This window comes from Branchiostoma floridae, chromosome 4 (genome assembly GCF_000003815.2).
Source record: "Branchiostoma floridae strain S238N-H82 chromosome 4, Bfl_VNyyK, whole genome shotgun sequence".
Lineage (NCBI taxonomy): Eukaryota > Metazoa > Chordata > Leptocardii > Amphioxiformes > Branchiostomatidae > Branchiostoma > Branchiostoma floridae.
Genome location: NC_049982.1, coordinates 30777248 through 30795139, shown reverse-complemented (window position 1 = coordinate 30795139; position 17892 = coordinate 30777248). Strand labels below are relative to the sequence as shown.

The window sequence follows — 17892 nt, the reverse complement described above, 5'->3', positions numbered from 1 at the left end:
CTTAAAGTGTTTGTATTTCCTTTTTGGTGAGAGTACTTTGTAAAGGACACCTGTATAATTATGGAACTACTGAGGACTTCATTGTATCATTTTGTGAATGAGGTCATGTGAAAGTCAAGTCAAGTCACTTTTGTTACTGAACATCTACTTAAAACTTACTAACGAGTGTTTGTATTTCCTTTATGGTAAGAATACTTTGTAAAAGGCACCCGTATGATTATGGAACTACTGAGGACTTCATTGTATCATTTTGTGAATGAGGTCATGAGAAAGTCGAGTGAAGAGGCGATGGTCTATTTGCACTCTTACGTAGAACAGAAGTCGTTAGTTTTCTTTTATAGGCATTAGCGTTCAAAAACACGACCGTTATGACGTCATGAACATGATACATTGGTGTAATATTTAGCGGTCACTCTGGTAAAGCCTGGCTGAAATCTTAAAATAGAACTTATGACTTCGTTGTACGACGTCATCGTTACTCTTGAATAGGTTTTAAAAGTTTCACCTTGTATTTGATGTATACATAGTGCCATATGCATAGCTTTTATATTTACGTCAGATTGAGTTTATTTGTACCGACGCACACGTACAGCTGTAGATGTATCGAGTTTCAATCATACGTCATTTTACTCACACACGGACAAAGTTTGCGGTGATTTTAAAGGCATTCGAAAATGACTATTTCTTGTGTGAAAACTTGTTTACAAAGAAACTGGTGGTGTAGTGCCCTAGTGTTTTTTTTTATTTATTTGGTCAGCTGTTTACAAACAGCCAGGGCTGCCCAATTAGCCGTAGGCTATTGCTAAGGGCTAACCCTGTACATGTTCGCACATGTTCGCACACGACGGGTTATACCGCCCCTTACGGGGTGACACACCCGTCCGGGTGAATGATGTAGATCACCATGTGGCTGATACGAGACAGAGGTTCGCCAGGCCTCCATCCGGGTGATTTGTAGTGAATCACCAACTCCAGACAGAAGGGTTTGCTCCATCGCACACCGCACCATCGCACGTGTGTGGGCCCTAGTGGTTAGGATTGTCGGCTCAAAATCTGTAGGTAATGAGGTTGAATCTCTGACACGCCGAGGGGTGGTCTTACCGGACATATAACGTTAGACATAAGCAGGATCAGATACAGACTCAGACGATAATAAGTACCAAGCTTTGACCTGGAACGTCTCTCAAACAGGACGCTATTGAACAGAGGTCCCGTGGTTTCGAACTGCCACTCCCAATTACGTTATAGATCTTATTACCTCAATGAAACATGGAGAGAGATTCTCTCTCTCTCTTTACTTGTGTTCTTGTCGTCCTTCGTTATTTTTGGTCATATACTTGCTGAAAATCATACTACAGAAAATCATGTGACAAACGCACTACAATCATGTACTATATGATTCTACGTACGTACAAATGTGTACTTATAAGTTGCCGATTCAGTAAACAATATGATTTTCTAAACTTAGGTCGTGCAGGAACGAAAAGACGCCATTAGAGTCTCGAGACGCAAAGACCTCTAACACTTCTTTGAGTAAAGTTGGGACTAAACGACCCAGACATGTATTGTGCGTTGATTACTTGTCTCCATTTTGTGTTACGATACTGTAGACATTAAAACACTTAATGACGTTTTGATACGAAATTCAATTTTGCTCTCTTAAGGTTGTTAAGGTGATTTATAAATTCATAATTAAGGAAATGAGTCTGTCTAGAGCAAAGCATTGTACCCAGCTGCAAGGCAAGGTTATTCTGTTATTTTCAAGCAAACACAATGGAGGTGGCAATATCGGGCATACGTCGACTCGGGCTTTGTGTGAAGTTTTCATGAAAGTTTTCCCCGCAGGGAAATATATTGTTTGTAATGGAGTTGTTTTTCTTGCCTTCTTTTTCTGTCAAAGCTCAGATAATTGCTCTCATATTGTAAATAGAGAAATTATCTGTCTGTCTTCACTTGCACACAATACTATAAACCAAATGGTACAGTATATAATAGCCTGGTCCAAAGACCAAGTAGATGTAAATAATGACTAGATAAACAGTTCATTTTACTCGCACGAAATACTACATGACAGTATATAAGGCGAGTCTAACGGTACAGTATTGTGTACGAGTAGCCTAACAAAGGCTACAGGGAAAGCATTCGGCATTTTCCCGAAAATGTTGCCTTTCTATAGTTTTAAACACAACCCTTCCAAGTATAATCAGAAACAGGAAAAACGTCTCGGCAAGGGCAAAGAATTACACCCAGCGACAGAAAAGGGTTCATGCGCAGCTGTATCATATGTGGCGTCACGAGTTCTATACACATTGGAGTGATATATTGTTCCTACGTCACTGGCCGTCACCTGACCTGTGAGAACACTTCACAATGCCTCTTACCATGACGAGATCTATTGTGACTTGTGGTTGGTTGTTTTCGGCGTCGCCGCTGGATTTGCATCAATCAGAATTCTCCTACTGATGATTTTAAACAGACCAACCGATCGACAAATCCTTTTTTTAATCGATATCCACTCATGCATTGTCTAAAAACCTTCTATTTTTTTTAATTTGCTGTAAGACAGACAAATACTGTGTCACTGCACTCAAGTAAGCAGCCTATTCTGACAGTGCCAGATATAAATGACAGACAGAAGTTTAAGGTAGTCCCTTGGCCTCTTTAGTTAAGGTTGAAAAGCAGTGGGTTGTTAACCACTGTGTCGAGGGCACGGTATTGAAAAGAAGACCCCAACCCTCTTCTTCCTTTTAAGTATTCAACCGAAGTCAGGTACCCATTTCTACTCCTAGATGGAGTGAGGAAGTAGTCTGGGTACCATCCGAATAGTAGTTCGCTCCTACGTTTGCTTCTGCTATCCGTCTGGAGATTTGCGCATTCAAACCATTTTGCGGTAACGTCAGTTAGTGAGCGAATCTAGGAATAGGTTCTAGAGCGCCTGTTCGATGACAACAGGACTCCCACGAGCGGGCAGAGGGCTTGTCCGGCGTTGGAACGTCTGTTCGAACGAGCGCTTGAAGCCATTCCATATTTCGCTCATGTGTAGGGACCAATCAGCACCTGCTTCCAAAATTTGTACGATTCAAGACGTTAAGATGGTCCGCGTTCCCAGACGGAAACACAGAGAAGCGACTGTATATAGTGTATAGTGAATGTCAGAGCTAGAAGCGACTGTATATAGTATATAATGAACGCCGGAGCGAACTACTTTCCGGATGGTACCCAGGCTAGTGAGGAAGTGGAGTCCCGAGAAATAGATAATACAGGTTTTGCTATCTAAAACCTGTGAATATCACTATTCAAAGCCACATACAGAAAATTTCAGTCTAAAACAATGCCTTTTATTCAGAAGTAATTAGTAACGAATCAAACTAGAGGATTCATTGCATAAAACCACTGTTGTTGTTTTTTTGTATGTTATTTAAGCTGTATCACCCCAGACCTTTCATCTGTCGTTCCATTTTTTTCTGAAAAAAGAATCCGAGAAGCAACAAATGAATTTGCTGTGGCCCCATGGGAAGAAAAAAACCCATCAATGTGACCGTTGATGTTTGGATGCGGTCAATCGTGCGTATATATCCAACGCCTAGAACACGTCAAAACACTCGAAGCCGAACCTCTGCTTGGAGATAAGTACCACCCTACTTTTGTAAACAAATGCGGCGATGCAGATCATACAGACCAGGGCCATCATACAGTTAGTAAAGGGAGAAAGATATCACCAAAACGCTCAACGTAATCCTCCTAAAAACACCGTGGATTAGAATAATCCCCTGGCCGTCTCAAGACACAAGACTCTCTTCACGACGTTAGGATTAAGAGGAGTTGTTGTAGAGACAATTTTGGCTATAAAAAGATAGATACTTGTGAGAAAGAAAGAGAGTACGTCATAGAATCTAAACAATCTACCCACCAAAAGGTCAAAACTAAGTCCGAAGAATTACTGGTATTACAGTGTTTGTGGTTTTTGTAAATGGGGTCGTTGCTTTTTGTGGAGCCTGTGTCTTTGGGTTTTGATAGAATACAATAAGCCTTTGTGTGTGATCTGTAAGTGGATATAAGCAAGGTTTTGGTTAACCAACTGAGCAAAGTAGTTACTTGTTACAAGGAGTTCAGCGTTGAGTGACGGGCTTAAAACGATCTAGATGTTCGACAAGTTGATTTCAAAGCAAAATAAGAAAAAAAAGAAACGAAAAATGAAAGCAAGTTAAGAAAAAAAACGAAGAACGAATTGAGGGAGAAAGTAAGAAAAAAAAGATAGTAATCTCAAAGGAGACGGAAATAAAGAAAAATACTCGAAAAGAAAAAAAAACAATATGGAAAGAAAAAGACATGGAGACAAAGGAAAATAAAGCAAAATGTAAGTAAATTTACAGTAAATTCTTTGTCAAGTTTTTAGTTAGTTGAAGTCCCTCCACTGCCAGATGGCACATAGGGCGGCGCCCATCTCTTATTAAAAAAAACACACTAAAAAGCTACTACAGAAATGCTCTAGCACAATGGAAGTTTTGCGTTGTCAACTGCCGTACTCTTTTCAAACGAGGAGTGCTAACTGCTAAGCATAGAAAGCAGCATGTACCATTTCAGAGTCTATGAGTAGTATGACTCGGCCGGAGATTGAACTCACGTTCTACCGAATGCAAGACTAAATCTTTACACACATGGCCATTGCACTGATATCTGGGAGTTATATCATGGCCAAATATGTAAAATATGCTCATTGCCTTCAGTTTACAAAAAGGCATTTGAAACATTCTTTTTACTTTGCATTTAAATCTTACTATATAAAGTCAATAATCTAACCGAAAATCCTTTCAAACCACCTCACCTAGTAATACATATCGATGTCGTGTAGTCTAAGACTTCTATCTACCGTGACTAAAACTATCATTGAACACAAAACAGACCTTCGGTTTATACAATAGTATATTGATATTCATCTCGACAATTACGTGTTTTAAGTGACATCAACTATTACACGCACGATAAAAATTGGGATAATGAAATCTCCTTGTTTACGAGCCATATCACTTGATCTGTCAGCTCTTTTTCAAATGAAGTCTGTCCAAGTTGCTTCGTTCCAAAGACCATTTTGTGTTTTTGCTGGTGCGTTCTTTTTTGTACTCATTTTTTTTCTGTCAGTAGGTAATCAGACATTAGATTGGATATTGGCTGCTACTGTAAGTGTTAGCACTTTTGCTTTACTCGCACACAATACTATAGGGTAAGCCTGATAGTGTAGTATTGTGTGATGGTTTTTATATGCGGTAGTTCGCTAGTCTCTAAGTCGGCTTATACATTCACTAACGCCAGGAAAAGTTAAGGGCACCGCCCGCCGTACGTGCAATTTATCCGTACGTTTTTTTTTGGGGGGGGGGGGCACATCCGCCACGTATTTTAGAAAACGTTCAGACTGACAGGACAGGCGCGTCGCCTGTACTGGCACGTACCGAGGGGCAAATCCGCTGCCCGATGGCACACAGAGTTTTGTCTGCACGTAAAGTTCTACGGCGTGTCTGCGTGCTCCAAGATCCGTCGGATTTTCTACGAGTTCGTACGGAGACGGTAATCACCACTTACGGATCCCAAAAGATTGCCCACGTTTTGGCACGTAGACAGCACGTATTTGTACGTACGGCGGGTTGTGCGCTTAGCTAAAGGAATTTCATCCAGAAAGGTAGTTTGACGTGGCAGGGAGTTTCGTCCTGCCTCTCAAATTAAAGCCAGCCCAGCTGGAAGTCTACGACGAAGGCTCCGCAATCGTATCGAGTTGGTTGTGACGGTTTGGCCATACATGTAATCAAATATTTCAAAATGCCACAAAGAAAAATTGAAAAAAAAATAAGAGAGAGATATTAACATCTAAGACAATTTTTTGTGTGTGGTACAGTTCCAACGACAAGTATGTTTGTGTGTCTAAAAGGTGTGGTGTTCAGCACCAAGGACAGGCGTGGTTGTTTATAGTACGTGTTTAGTAAAAACTTGTATTTGCATTTAAGTAGATATAAATAGAGCACAAGCCAAAAACAAGTCGCTTGATTGTGTGTAGACAACCGGAATATTGATTTTTCTTTTTTAATTTGTCTGTTTGACGCAATTTCTTCATGGATCAAAAGCGTCGCCTAGCATTCTTTACTAAAAATTTAGTACTGCAATGATCTATTATCATAAAATCGTCATTCTCATGGATCAAAAGCGCAGCCTAGCATTCCTTACTAGTACTGCAATTACCTACTATCATAGGAGCTTCGTTCTCATAGATCAAAAGTGTGGTCTTTTAATGTGAAAAAGCGCAACAATAGTTATGCGTGAGCCGGCGTCCTGTTGAAAATTACTTTGTCTCTTCAATGCTTTGAAAATTAACTTATATTATGGCGACGATAGAGTAGTTGTACACAATATACGCCCGCTAGTCGTGTCACTGTTGATGTCGCTAGTGAAGACACCGTAGGTTATTTCCTATAATGCTAGTTCACCTTTTGCTGCGGGGTAACCTATATCCGTTGTTTTGAAATGTGTATTCTAGGAATGTAAAATCGACAAACATTGGCTTCAAACTGCAATATTTTGAAATAGAAATAATTTTGGAATATTGTACTTTGAAACCACTGTCCTTTCGCTTGATTTCCCTAAATACCCTGTTTTCAAAAACAACGAATATAGGTTAACCTACGGATAAAGGTGCCCTAGCGTTACCAAAGCATATGTATGTGTGATTGTGCACTAAACTTTGAGGAGAACTGACCTAATCATTTTCCCGTTCTGGCTTGATTAAATTTTTCATCATTTTTCAGGTTCATTTCTAGGGACAGGTGTAGTGTCGGTGTTTATATGGCATTGCGTAAGTAAAAAATCTAAAGCACTACGACTTGTAGTAGAATATATGTACTACTGTTAGCTTTCTTATGTGTGGACAACTATATTGTGTTTAAGTGTTGAAAGCACAGTCATAGCAACGCCTGTCATCCGGAAAAAGCACAGTTATTGTTTTTTCACAGCAACATTTCTTTCTTACAAGGGTAACGACTGAGGTTAACTGCACTTCTAATTAAACTTTGCTAGGTGACGCTTTTGATCCATGAGAATGAAGCTTTTAAGTGTATCAGCAGATAACAGCCTCTAAAGGGACGTTGTCTAGGTAGTAGTTTGATCCATGAACTAAAGGTGTTAGAGCAGATGATTATGCCAAAAATTACTTACTGTCTTCAGTTCAGTTCAGTTCATCCTCTTGGAGGTGACACCTGTGTCTCCACTCGTTTCTGTCCAGCATTACTGATCGGAGTTCGTTGGCCTCCAGACCTGTTTCCTCAAGCATCAGCTTCCTGAGTGTGGCCGAAGGGCGGCCTCGCCTGCGCGGCTCGTTTGGCTCCCAGAGCAAGACCTGACCTGCCATTTCCTCATGGCGCACCACGTGACCTGCCAGACGCAATCTTCGACTGCGGACAACAGCCGATACTTGCGGCAGGGGACCATAAAGTTCTTTGTTGGAGATGTGGCTCCTCCAAGAAACATCAAGGGCAGCACGAAGCATGCGTGTGTAGTTCCCATCAAGTCTTACTTCCCAAATACGGCTTGATTATTCGGCTGACAAAACCTGTCCCTGGTTTTGAAGACTATATTTACATACAAGCATTTACTTCAGAAAATACTATCTGACCTTGACGTTAAGCACCACACTTGCCAGAAAGAGGAAAAACTGTATATATGGTGCTGAACACTAGCCGCACATGCATACCTGTCCTTGGTGCTGAACACCACACCTGTTCTTGGTGCTGAACGCTGTTCGCTCACTGACATACCTGTCCCTGTCTTGAACGTTATCCAGACGCAAAAACACCTGCCTTTGGCGCTAAATGCTGTTCGCTTTCTGACGTACCTGTCGTTGGTGCTGAACGCTATCTAGGTACAACCACACCTGTCCTTGGTGCTGAACGCTATACACACACAGACAGATATGTCTTTGGTGCTGAACGCTATTCGCAGCGCTACACCTGTTCCCGCACGCCAGTCAGGTGGTTAATTAACCCAATTTTGAAAGGCAGCCAATCAGAGGGATTATGCAAATAAGCATGTATGCTAATTAGGAATAGGGGATAAAAGTGAAAAGCTCTAGAGTAAAGGCGCGCGGTTAGACTTTGGGGAAGAAAAGCACAAGGTAGTTGGGAGAAGCAGGCGAAAGGAAGAGGCTAAGGGGGGGGGGAGAAGGGAAGTGGGTTAGGTAATGCGGAGGTATTAAGTGTGTAAAGATGGGAACCTTTTTCTTTTCCAAGCCCTCACGCCCTCCTTTTATAGGCTCATAGTAGGTATTTGCCTCGCTCTCTGGTCAGGGATGGGGACTTTTTCCACACTCTTTATAACTCCATCACCTGGCTGGGGGTTGGGAATGGGCGTGACGCTGCGAATTGTTCCACTATCCTCACACAGCCACACCTGTCCTTGGTGCTGAAAACTATCCATACACAGCCACACCTGTCCTTGGTGCTGAAAACTATCCATACACAGCCACACCTTTCCTTGGTGCCGAATACCATCCACACATAGCCACACCTGTCCTTGGTGCTGAACACTATCCACAAACATATCTGTCCTTGGTGCTGAACGTGATCCACACACAGCCACAACTCTCATTGCTGCCGAACACTATCCACACATAGCCACACCTGTCCTTGGTGCTGAACACAATCCACAACAGTTACTGTTATTGGTGCTGAACACTATCCGCACATAGCCGAACTTGTCCCTGGTGCTGAACACTAGACATGACAGACATACAATCACAACTGTTCTTGGTGCTGAACACTATCCACACATAACCACACTTGTCCCTGGTGCTGAACACTAGACATGATAGACATACAATCACAACTGTTCTTGGTGCTGTACACTATCCAAACATAGCCACACTTGTCCCTGGTGCTGAACACTAGACATGACAGACATACAATCACAACTGTTCTTGGTGCTGAACACTATGCAAACATAGCCACACTTGTCCCTGGTGCTGAACACTAGACATGACAGACATACAATCAAACTGTTCTTGGTGCTGAACACTATGCAAACATAGCCACACTTGTCCCTGGTGCTGAACACTAGACATGACAGATATACAACCACAACTGTTCTTGGTGCTGAACACTATCCACACATAGCCACACTTGTCCCTGGTGCTGAACACTAGACATGACAGACATACAATCACAACTGTTTTTTGTGCTGAACACTATGCAAACATAGCCACACTTGTCCCTGGTACTGAACACTAGACATGACAGACATACAACCACAACTGTTCTAGGTGCTTAACACTATCAAAACATAGCCACACTTGTCCTTGGTGCTGAACACTAGACATGACAGACATACAACCACAACTGTTCTAGGTGCTGAACACTATCAAAACATAGCCACACTTGTCCCTGGTACTGAACACTAGACATGACAGACATACAATCACAACAGTTCTTGGTGCTGAACACTATCCACACATAGCCACACTTGTCCTTGGTGCTGAACACTAGACATGACAGACATACAATCACAACAGTTTTTGGTGCTGAACTTTACTAACCACTTTTTGTTGCATTTATTAACCTTTGATAATATGACCAATGTGATATTGACCAGTTAACCGGCGGCGTCAACATACACAAACCTTAAATATGACCTTGGAAATACAGATAATATTACTGCTACCATTTAACATAAAGAGCAGTGTTTTGTTGTCATAGTATACATTTTTCGAAAGCATTGCGTGTACAGCATCATGATATTTAATAACACTGTGGTTTTCATATACGAACATGTATATATCTTCTAAGACAAAATCAAATTCAGTTTTCTAAAAATCTCAGGCTTCCAGTTTGTCTAAAGTAAAATCAGCAATAAATAAGGAATTTGACTACACAATATATATTCAAGTATTATTTTTGCTAAATCTTGTATACCAAAGACTTATGTGTGATAAATTGCGACTGTAACAATATACATCACAAATAGATGAATAGGACCTTCTGCAACACCTTGACTTGACTTAATTCTTCATTTGTCAGCATCCCTAGGCCAACAATGGATTAGCTTCTAAGATTCTAGTGCGAGCTGTTTTAGATGTTGCATTTATAAAGATGTCATCTGAAGGCGTTCAAAATCTAACATTTCCAAAACAAAATGTACACGTATATATACAGAAAAGGCAATTGTTATAAATCTTCTGAAAAGTATTTATTACATTCATTTTTATTTATTTATTTATTGGTTTGGCTGCACCGAACACACAGCCAGGGCTGCCCAACTAGCCTATGGCTATTACAAAGGGCTAGCCCTACATTCATTTTTATGAATATATAACAGGTAATACAATCATTTTCCATTACTACAGTACTCAATTTGTTTTTGGCTTTGTCCTTTGTTGATCTGTTCAACCTTCAAGTTTGTACAAGATCGCTATTCGACTGCAGTAAGTAAATTCCTTTCCAAGGCAAGTATGTCCTGTGCTCTGGCTGCCATAGCCTCTATTGTAGGCTTCTCTTCCTGAAGTTTTGTGCTTAATTCGTCTTTTTCTGCTTCCATCTGTAACAAAAAAAATCATTTCTCTTACAAAAGTACTATTAGCTTTGATTCAAATAACATGTTATCAAGTCAAAATAAGTCTGATTATTATTTAGTGGCACTCTGTATATCAACTAAAATATTAGAAGGTAACAATTTGGGAAAAATGCAGAATGCTTCAATCCAAGTAATTGGCCTTTCTTTAAAAATCAATATAGGTTTTGCAATGCAAACCTATAACTGTTCATATTTGCTGGTACAGCTAATATTTTGCTCATATAAGCTGGAACAGCCAATTTGCTAATGTCTTCTGCAGATCTAAGTTCTGATAAGACAGAATATGAAGAAGAAAAGAAGCGAAGAAGAATACATCTGTTCAGGAAAACAATATGTTTCCTCTTTGGGGGGAAACATAATTATGAAGCATGGTGTAATGGTGTTCATGACTGTTCCAGTCAATTCTATGGGGAAAAAGACTTACCTCCTGCAGTTCCAACCTGACCTGCTGGAGGACCTCGTCGTCCTGTCCATCCAGGTGCTGCTGCTCCTTCAACCATGAGGACAGCTGCTTGTAATGTTGCTCAATCCTCCTAATAAAAGTAGGCAGTTCAAAGGTTAAAATGAGAATACATACTGAATCCCATACTGTAGTATGGATTGCAATATAACTAGGAAGACATCAATTTTGAAAAAATGCAAAAAGTTTTCCACATAAGCTTTTGTCAACCTACTCACACACATCTGAAAATCATTTCATCAGGTTGGTAGATCATACTATTTTTTTGTGTGCACAACTCCTATATCTTACTTGCACACAATACTATACCATTAGGCTTGCTTTATATCATTGTGCGCAAATAGAACTATAATGCTCATATTTACAGTAACAGCTAATATCTAACCTAACCTAATGAAAACAATGTTTTATCTATCAGTTAAAAATAAAGCAAACGCTGAGGTGCTAAAATTAAATTCAAACTTAACTAAAGTTCATGTTTTACCATTACCTTAGTGCTTTCCTGTTCTGTTTGTACTTCTGCATAGCTTCTTTAATGTGCAACATTTCTTCCAACACAGTTTTCTGTCCGTTTTGAAGACGACTCTTACCATCCCCTCCTATATACTCTCCTCTGTCCATCTCTCCATCTGCACATGATGTCTGTTTCTCGATTCTTTCCCTTCTTGTATCCACTTCTTCAACTCTGTCCTCTTTTTCTGGACTTTCGAACAGTGCTGGAGGCATGAGACTTGAATCCTTTCCTTGCAGTTGTTTGGGGCTTGTCAGTTTAGAAGCTTTGTCTGTCTTTGGGACCAAAAACGCTGAAGGAGGAATCAGTTCGTATTCTTCTGTAGTGAGACTCAAAGGTTTGACTTCTCTTGTTGGGCTGGGCAACGTCTTTTCTCTGTCGCCTGTGTTTTCAAGTGAAACTCGGTCCTTTCTTGCTTCAGCTATTCCTGTGTACGACTGAGGCGCAAAAATTCTTAGATTGTTTTTAGGAGTTGTTCTATTAACTTCAGATACATCTTCAGTAGCATCAGGTCTTATATCTGTCATTCTTGTTTGAGTCGGAAAGGGCTGGGATGTCTTGTCAGCTGCAATGGGGCCTCTGGTGGGGTGTTTTGAGGGGACTTGGGTTTGGAGAAGCTGCTCTGTTCTTGTACTAGTGGGATGAATAGCAGCATCGAGGTTGTCTTGTGTAGGCACATGTGTAGGGACCGGAGGAGGATCCTGCTGCTGAAGGTACAGCTCTTGATCGGGTGTGTAGTATTGTGTAGGAATGGGCCTGTTGTGGGGCAAAAAAAAGAGCCCAACTTTATCAGATCACCTGAATCATAAATTCTGATAGACTAAGTGTGATTTTTAAGAACTGTAAAATGCTGTTTACAGTCATATCATCACGAATAACAGCATGTTTCACTTTAAATTACATGTACCAAAAGTTGTGCAGGTTGCACCACAGTATTAACTTTGCTGAAGCATATTAAGTAAGATGGAGAATTTTTAATATGTAAAAATGTACATTCAATTTGATACATAATACAACATCAACAATATTTTCTAACAACTTCAAATCTAGCAGCTGTGCTTTGAACACATTCATTCAATATGTACAATCATGACCAAAAAATACACCTTCAATAGCCTACCTTTCCATCTTGCTGGGAGGCTTGGGAAGAAGTCCCTCCCTCTTCAGTGAGTCTGCCAGGAAGTCAGGATGTCGTGGTTTGGGTCTTTCTCTTCTGGTAGTGTAAGGTCCTGCCATAGCTCTGAATGAGAAAAATTGTTACAATGTACATAAAGTTCACAGAGATATATCAGCATATACATGTGTGTGCTTCAGCAGTTGCCACTGCACACAGTAGAGCATAACCATACGGTGCAGTCACACAATCATGCTTGTGTGTGCATTAACTCGGTATGAGCTATAGGTATTCATATTTTATATATATTTTATATACATATGATATCGTATTCATATCTACACACTCCTACACACAATAATGCACACCTTATAAACATCTCCATCGTTTTGTGTTGGTGTTATAATGCGTAGAGGGCCGTACTGTACGTATGCCTGCGTACCTTTAAGATGCATACAGAATGCGTATTGTGGGTACTAGTACTACTGCACATGAAAATATACGGACTTGACAAGTTGACATTGACACTTGTGTGACTGCACATAAACATTCTCAGTGCTGCTTTTTCAGCTGTGAGACTGAAAGCAGTAGATGTGCCAGGGTTCAATCTCCAATTAGAAAGTGACAAACTCTGAATTATTTCATAGTGTGTTCATATCAATCATCAAAGATTGTTTCAAAGAAAGTTACTGACCTGTCAATAGCCTGTACTCCTCTTGTCAGGTCTGCTGGAGTGGGTCTTACAGGGGAGGCTACAGATGGGGTAGGTCGTGTCACAGGAGGAGCATCCCTAACTACAGGTCCCAGTGCTGAAGTAACCCCTCTATGGACCCTCTTATCTGTAGAAAGTGAAGAATATAAATATTACCACATACTGCAGTGTTAATGACCATTTCTTGTTTAACAAATGTTAAGATGTGATCATGCCTTCACAATACTTGCGGAACTTTTACAAGAAAGGCTAAATACAACATACGTCTCTGTAATTGTGCATAACAGGTGATTATTGTTTCGCTTAGACCCTTAGTGACTATAATAGTGTAGTAGTGGAAAATAAAGGACACAGCAAGTTTCCTTGCTGTCTCAGTAGAAAGGTATTATACAATTACAGGGTATGTTGTATTTAGCCTTTCTTTTAAAAGTTCTGCAAGTATTGTGAAGGCATGGCAGGGATTGGTTGCTAGCCCTTCCCCTTTAATGTGTTTGAGGCACTTGCTCAAAAATGGGGCCAAATTCAACGTATATCTTCATGAAAGACCCTGCAACCCCAACTGAGACAGCTCAGGGTCGCAACTGTGAGGCCGTTACCAGTTGAGCTACAGGGACATCATTACCTGTAATCATTTCTGTTTGGTTATTATCATACTGAGTAGATAAAGAATGCTGTACAGTAGAAGCAGTTTAATTGCACAGCCTCTTTGCCAGCATATTTCGTGCAATTCTGGTGGTGCAATAATGCAAAGTTATCTAGCTGGACCGCACCTGCTTGGGATTTGGGGATTCCGTGCAGTTAACAGAAGTGTGCGTTAAACTGTTGTGCAATTAACTGCCGGGCTTATACTGTACATGTATTTGGAAATAATGTTACCCTTACCTCTCCCTGCCAGTGTCTTCTCCCTCCATTTCATGGCACATTTACGCACCATTTGGAAAGTACCGTACGCAACCTGGATATCAACAGGACAAAAATAAAAATTGTACACAATGGCATGTAACTGTTCATTAAGAAACTGCTGAACTCTAAACCCTTATCATCTCTTTTATAAAATCACAATTATGTAAATCCTGCTGAAGAGATAAACCATTGATGTTAAAGCAATGCTACGATTGGGAACGTCTGTACTCTAAAACTTGTTCCTATATAATATACATCTTACCTCAGCTTGTCTCTGGGCAGCCATCTTGGATCTCATGTCGGCCATGTCTGCAGCCATAGCCAGCCACTGGGCCACGCCCTCCCTCAGTAGCCTCCGCCTCCTGGTCTCCATGGCGACAGCAATCCTGTTTGCCTTCCTCCTCCTGTCCGCAGTGTAGGATAGCCAGGCCTGGAGGGTCCTGTACTGGAGACTGATGCTCCAGTGCCACAGTGCTCGGATGGTCTGCTCTTTCTCTTCATTTGCATTGTTTAGCTGTAAAAATGATTCTAAATTTAGAAAACATTGGAAATCAGGGTTGGACAAGTCCACTAGCCCTATTGTCCAGGATGGCCTGGAGTGCCTTGTACTGGAGACAGATGCTCCAATGCCACAGGGCTTGGGTGGTCTTCTCTTTTTCTTCATTTGTGGTGTTCAGCTGTAAAAACGATTTTACATTTAGAAAACATTGGAAATCAGGGTTGGACAAGTCCACTAGCCCTATTCTCCAGGGTGGCTTGGAGTGTCTTGTACTTGAGACTTATGCTCCAGTGCCACAGGGCTTGGGTGGTCTTTTTTTTCTCTTCATTTGTGATGTTCAGCTGTAAAAACAATTTTAAATTTAGAAAACATTGGAAATCAGGGTTGGACAAGTCCACTAGCCCTATTGTCCAGGGTGGCCTGGAGTGTCTTGTACTGGAGACTTATGCTCCAGTGCCACAGGGCTTGGGTGGTCTTTTCTTTCTCTTCATTTGTGATGTTCAGCTGTAAAAGCAATTTTACATTAAGAAAACATTGGAAATCAGGGTTGGACAAGTCCACTAGCCCTATTGTCCAGGGTGGCCTGGAGTGTCTTGTACTGGAGACTGATGCTCCAGTGCCACAGGGCTCGGGTGGTCTTTTTTTCTCTCTTCCTTTGTGATGTTCAGCTGTAAAAACGATTTTACATTTACAAAAGAGAGGAAATGATTCTGGTTGCATTTTGCACATTGTAAGCTGCTGTTTTACCATATTGTGTAAGTCTACATATTTTGTTGATACAGAATGACAGGAACCTCTTAATAAGACTAAATATCATAAAATCTTTAGTTTAGAGTTAATCTTTCGCATATACTAGTCCTATTCTTTGGGAAAAGTTCAGCCTCATTGTGAAGCAAGTTTCATATCCAGCTAGCAATTATGATACAAATGTACATTCTACGATAGTCAACCCTTTGAAAAGTTTGAAGTATACAAGTCTTTGTTTGGCCCTTACATGTACATCATAACAATTCAGCACCAAGGACAGGTATGGTAAAAAATAAAATACTACATAAGTTCAACCATTATCTTTACAAAATCGTCATTTAAACAATACTTAATATTAAATATTTGTATTTAGTAGATATAAAAGAAGTGACTGTCCTTCCTATAAACAATAAAAAGTCATGAATGTTTATGTACAACAAAATAGACAATTTATGAAAATGTGTGAGTTTCACAGTAACAAGCTAAATTCTGAATTCTCATCGAACCGAGAACAATGAAACATTTTGTACCTGGTGTTTCCATACAAGGAAGAACTTTGCTGTGAGTCGAGTTCTGTACAGCCACTCTGACTGCCTCTTCAGAAGCTATTGATCAGAAAAAAATGCATGTAAAAAAATTGAGACATTGAATAAGTAATAGTCTTGCGCACCAGTACAGTAAGTGAGTCTTGTGCCCATCTCTGGCAATTCTACAGAAACTTAAAAAAAAATATATCAATAACATAACGCAAATGTACTTAAATTACATGATGATGACTTAAATTACAAGATGACTTGAATTTGTGAATAGCTCTTGGGGCGGAAAATGAAAGCCAAAAATATGGGCCTTTTATTTGACCTTGTTTTGTGGAAGTTGCAATTAAGACCATCTAACTACATACATAATGTTGTTTCTATTAAATAGATAACAGTATCTTAGACTCAAAGTAACTACAGACATTACTTTAAGACATACCAGTGTTCTTGCCAGCCTGAAATTTTGTTCTGTCCCCTGGGATTTGAATTTAGCAATCCCGTTGAGCTCCGAAGGCACAATAATCCTAGGGGTGTTCGGAAGCATGCTACATGTGTACCCCTGGAAAATTTTGAAATCTAGACCCACTGAAATGCTATTTCCTGTATTTTGAGGGGCAGATTTTGCTTGTAGACTCTGCTTGGTATAATGACATCTGTTTTAATATCTTTGCATGCCAGTTTTTGTCCATCGAAGAGGACAGAATGGGTAAATTTTTTGTACGTCCCCAGCAGCAAAATTCCTCCAAAGGACGGAAGGAGAGATGCTGGCTAGAACCCTGAGCCATACAATGATAAATATATGAAGTACATACTGTCTTCCTGAGGCACAGTGCTACAAACTGCCTCCATGCGTGGTAGTGTGTCTGTAGGCAGTGTTGTCTGTAGTGTTGGTCTGCTGTCTGCTCCTTTCTATGGTCCTGTTTCAACAAGCGATGGCTCTGGACCCATGTGGAGAACATTCTTCTCAGCCTTGCTGCAAGTTCAAGCGAAGCAAACCCCATTAAAAATGATTGTACAGCTAACTTTTCCCTTCAAACTACAGTCATTATGATTTATAATAACTGCACAGATACATCCTCCTACGCATGACATCCAACAGCCAAACCGCCTGTCTGGATGCACCCTGCTCTTTCAACCGTCACTCTTAGTTCCTGTGGACGCCCTCCCCAAACCGACAGTTGGTCAATCAGAGAACAGGCCTTTCAGTTTTTAAAATGGGTTTCGCATATATAAGGGTAAGCTCATCAATATTCATAAGCAAGGCGGTCAGGAACTAAGGGTGACAGTTGAAAGAGCAGGGTACATCCAGACAGGCGGTTTGGCTGTTGGATGTCCCTGCGTAGGGGGATGCACAGGTATTAGCTGTAAAAATATGCAAGCTACAATTCAAATACATGTTTTATGGATATATCAGACCCATATAAATCATGTACAATAGTAACAAGATGTATTTGTAAATTTTGCATATTTCCTTGAACATGCATTCCTAAATTCAGCAGGAGCTTCAACCAGTTTACCTTATTTATAAAGTGGCTCTGAAATAAGACCAAATTACAGAAGAATGCATTAAATGCAAAAGGTATTGTATCATAAATTATGTAATTAAATCAAAATTTAAAAGAAATGATAGCAAACCTTGGTCCAACTTATTCCTTGCCTCCCTAACTCTCTGCTCTGTCTGCTGTTTTCTATAAGCATGCATCACTGAATGCTCATGCCAGGTCTTGAAAACCTAAACACAACACAGTCAAGAATTCTCAAAAATAAATAAAAATAAATCTTGCATGCATAGGTTAGAATTATGTTAT

At 40.4% G+C, this 17892-nt stretch overlaps 3 protein-coding genes across 3 annotated transcripts in view; all 3 read right to left on the bottom strand.

The window, feature by feature from the left end:
• LOC118414804 overlaps positions 1–17892 on the bottom strand; it is a 1072569-nt gene that overhangs the window by 47360 nt on the left and 1007317 nt on the right. The window lies entirely within an intron of this gene.
• On the bottom strand, positions 10326–17811 carry LOC118414794 (protein SFI1 homolog). The gene is made up of 11 exons (XM_035819047.1): positions 17720–17811; positions 16897–17057; positions 16079–16153; positions 15222–15305; positions 14565–14732; positions 14282–14354; positions 13382–13526; positions 12694–12813; positions 11553–12329; positions 11027–11135; positions 10326–10566 (listed from the first exon to the last, which is right to left on the bottom strand). The coding sequence occupies exons 1-11, from the start codon at positions 17784–17786 to the stop codon at positions 10441–10443; spliced, it is 1905 nt and encodes a 634-aa protein (XP_035674940.1). The 5' UTR covers positions 17787–17811; the 3' UTR covers positions 10326–10440.
• The window catches only part of LOC118413766 (protein SFI1 homolog), a 52966-nt gene continuing 52870 nt past the window's right edge, over positions 17797–17892 (bottom strand). Inside the window, exon 23 of the mRNA XM_035817298.1 lies at positions 17797–17816. Within this exon, the coding sequence (XP_035673191.1) occupies positions 17797–17816 (20 nt within the window). The remainder of the gene's footprint in view (positions 17817–17892) is intronic.

Excerpts from the sequence above, each read along its gene's own strand:
- LOC118414794 (XM_035819047.1), bottom strand. The coding sequence starts at position 17,786 with ATGCATGCTTATAGAAAACAGCAGACAGAGCAGAGAGTTAGGGAGGCA. Across the intron at positions 14,355-14,564 it reads CTGCCCAGAGACAAGCTGAG|GTTGCGTACGGTACTTTCCA; the intron begins GTAAGATGTATA and ends GTTGATATCCAG. Across the intron at positions 13,527-14,281 it reads GAAGACACTGGCAGGGAGAG|ATAAGAGGGTCCATAGAGGG; the intron begins GTAAGGGTAACA and ends CACTTTCTACAG.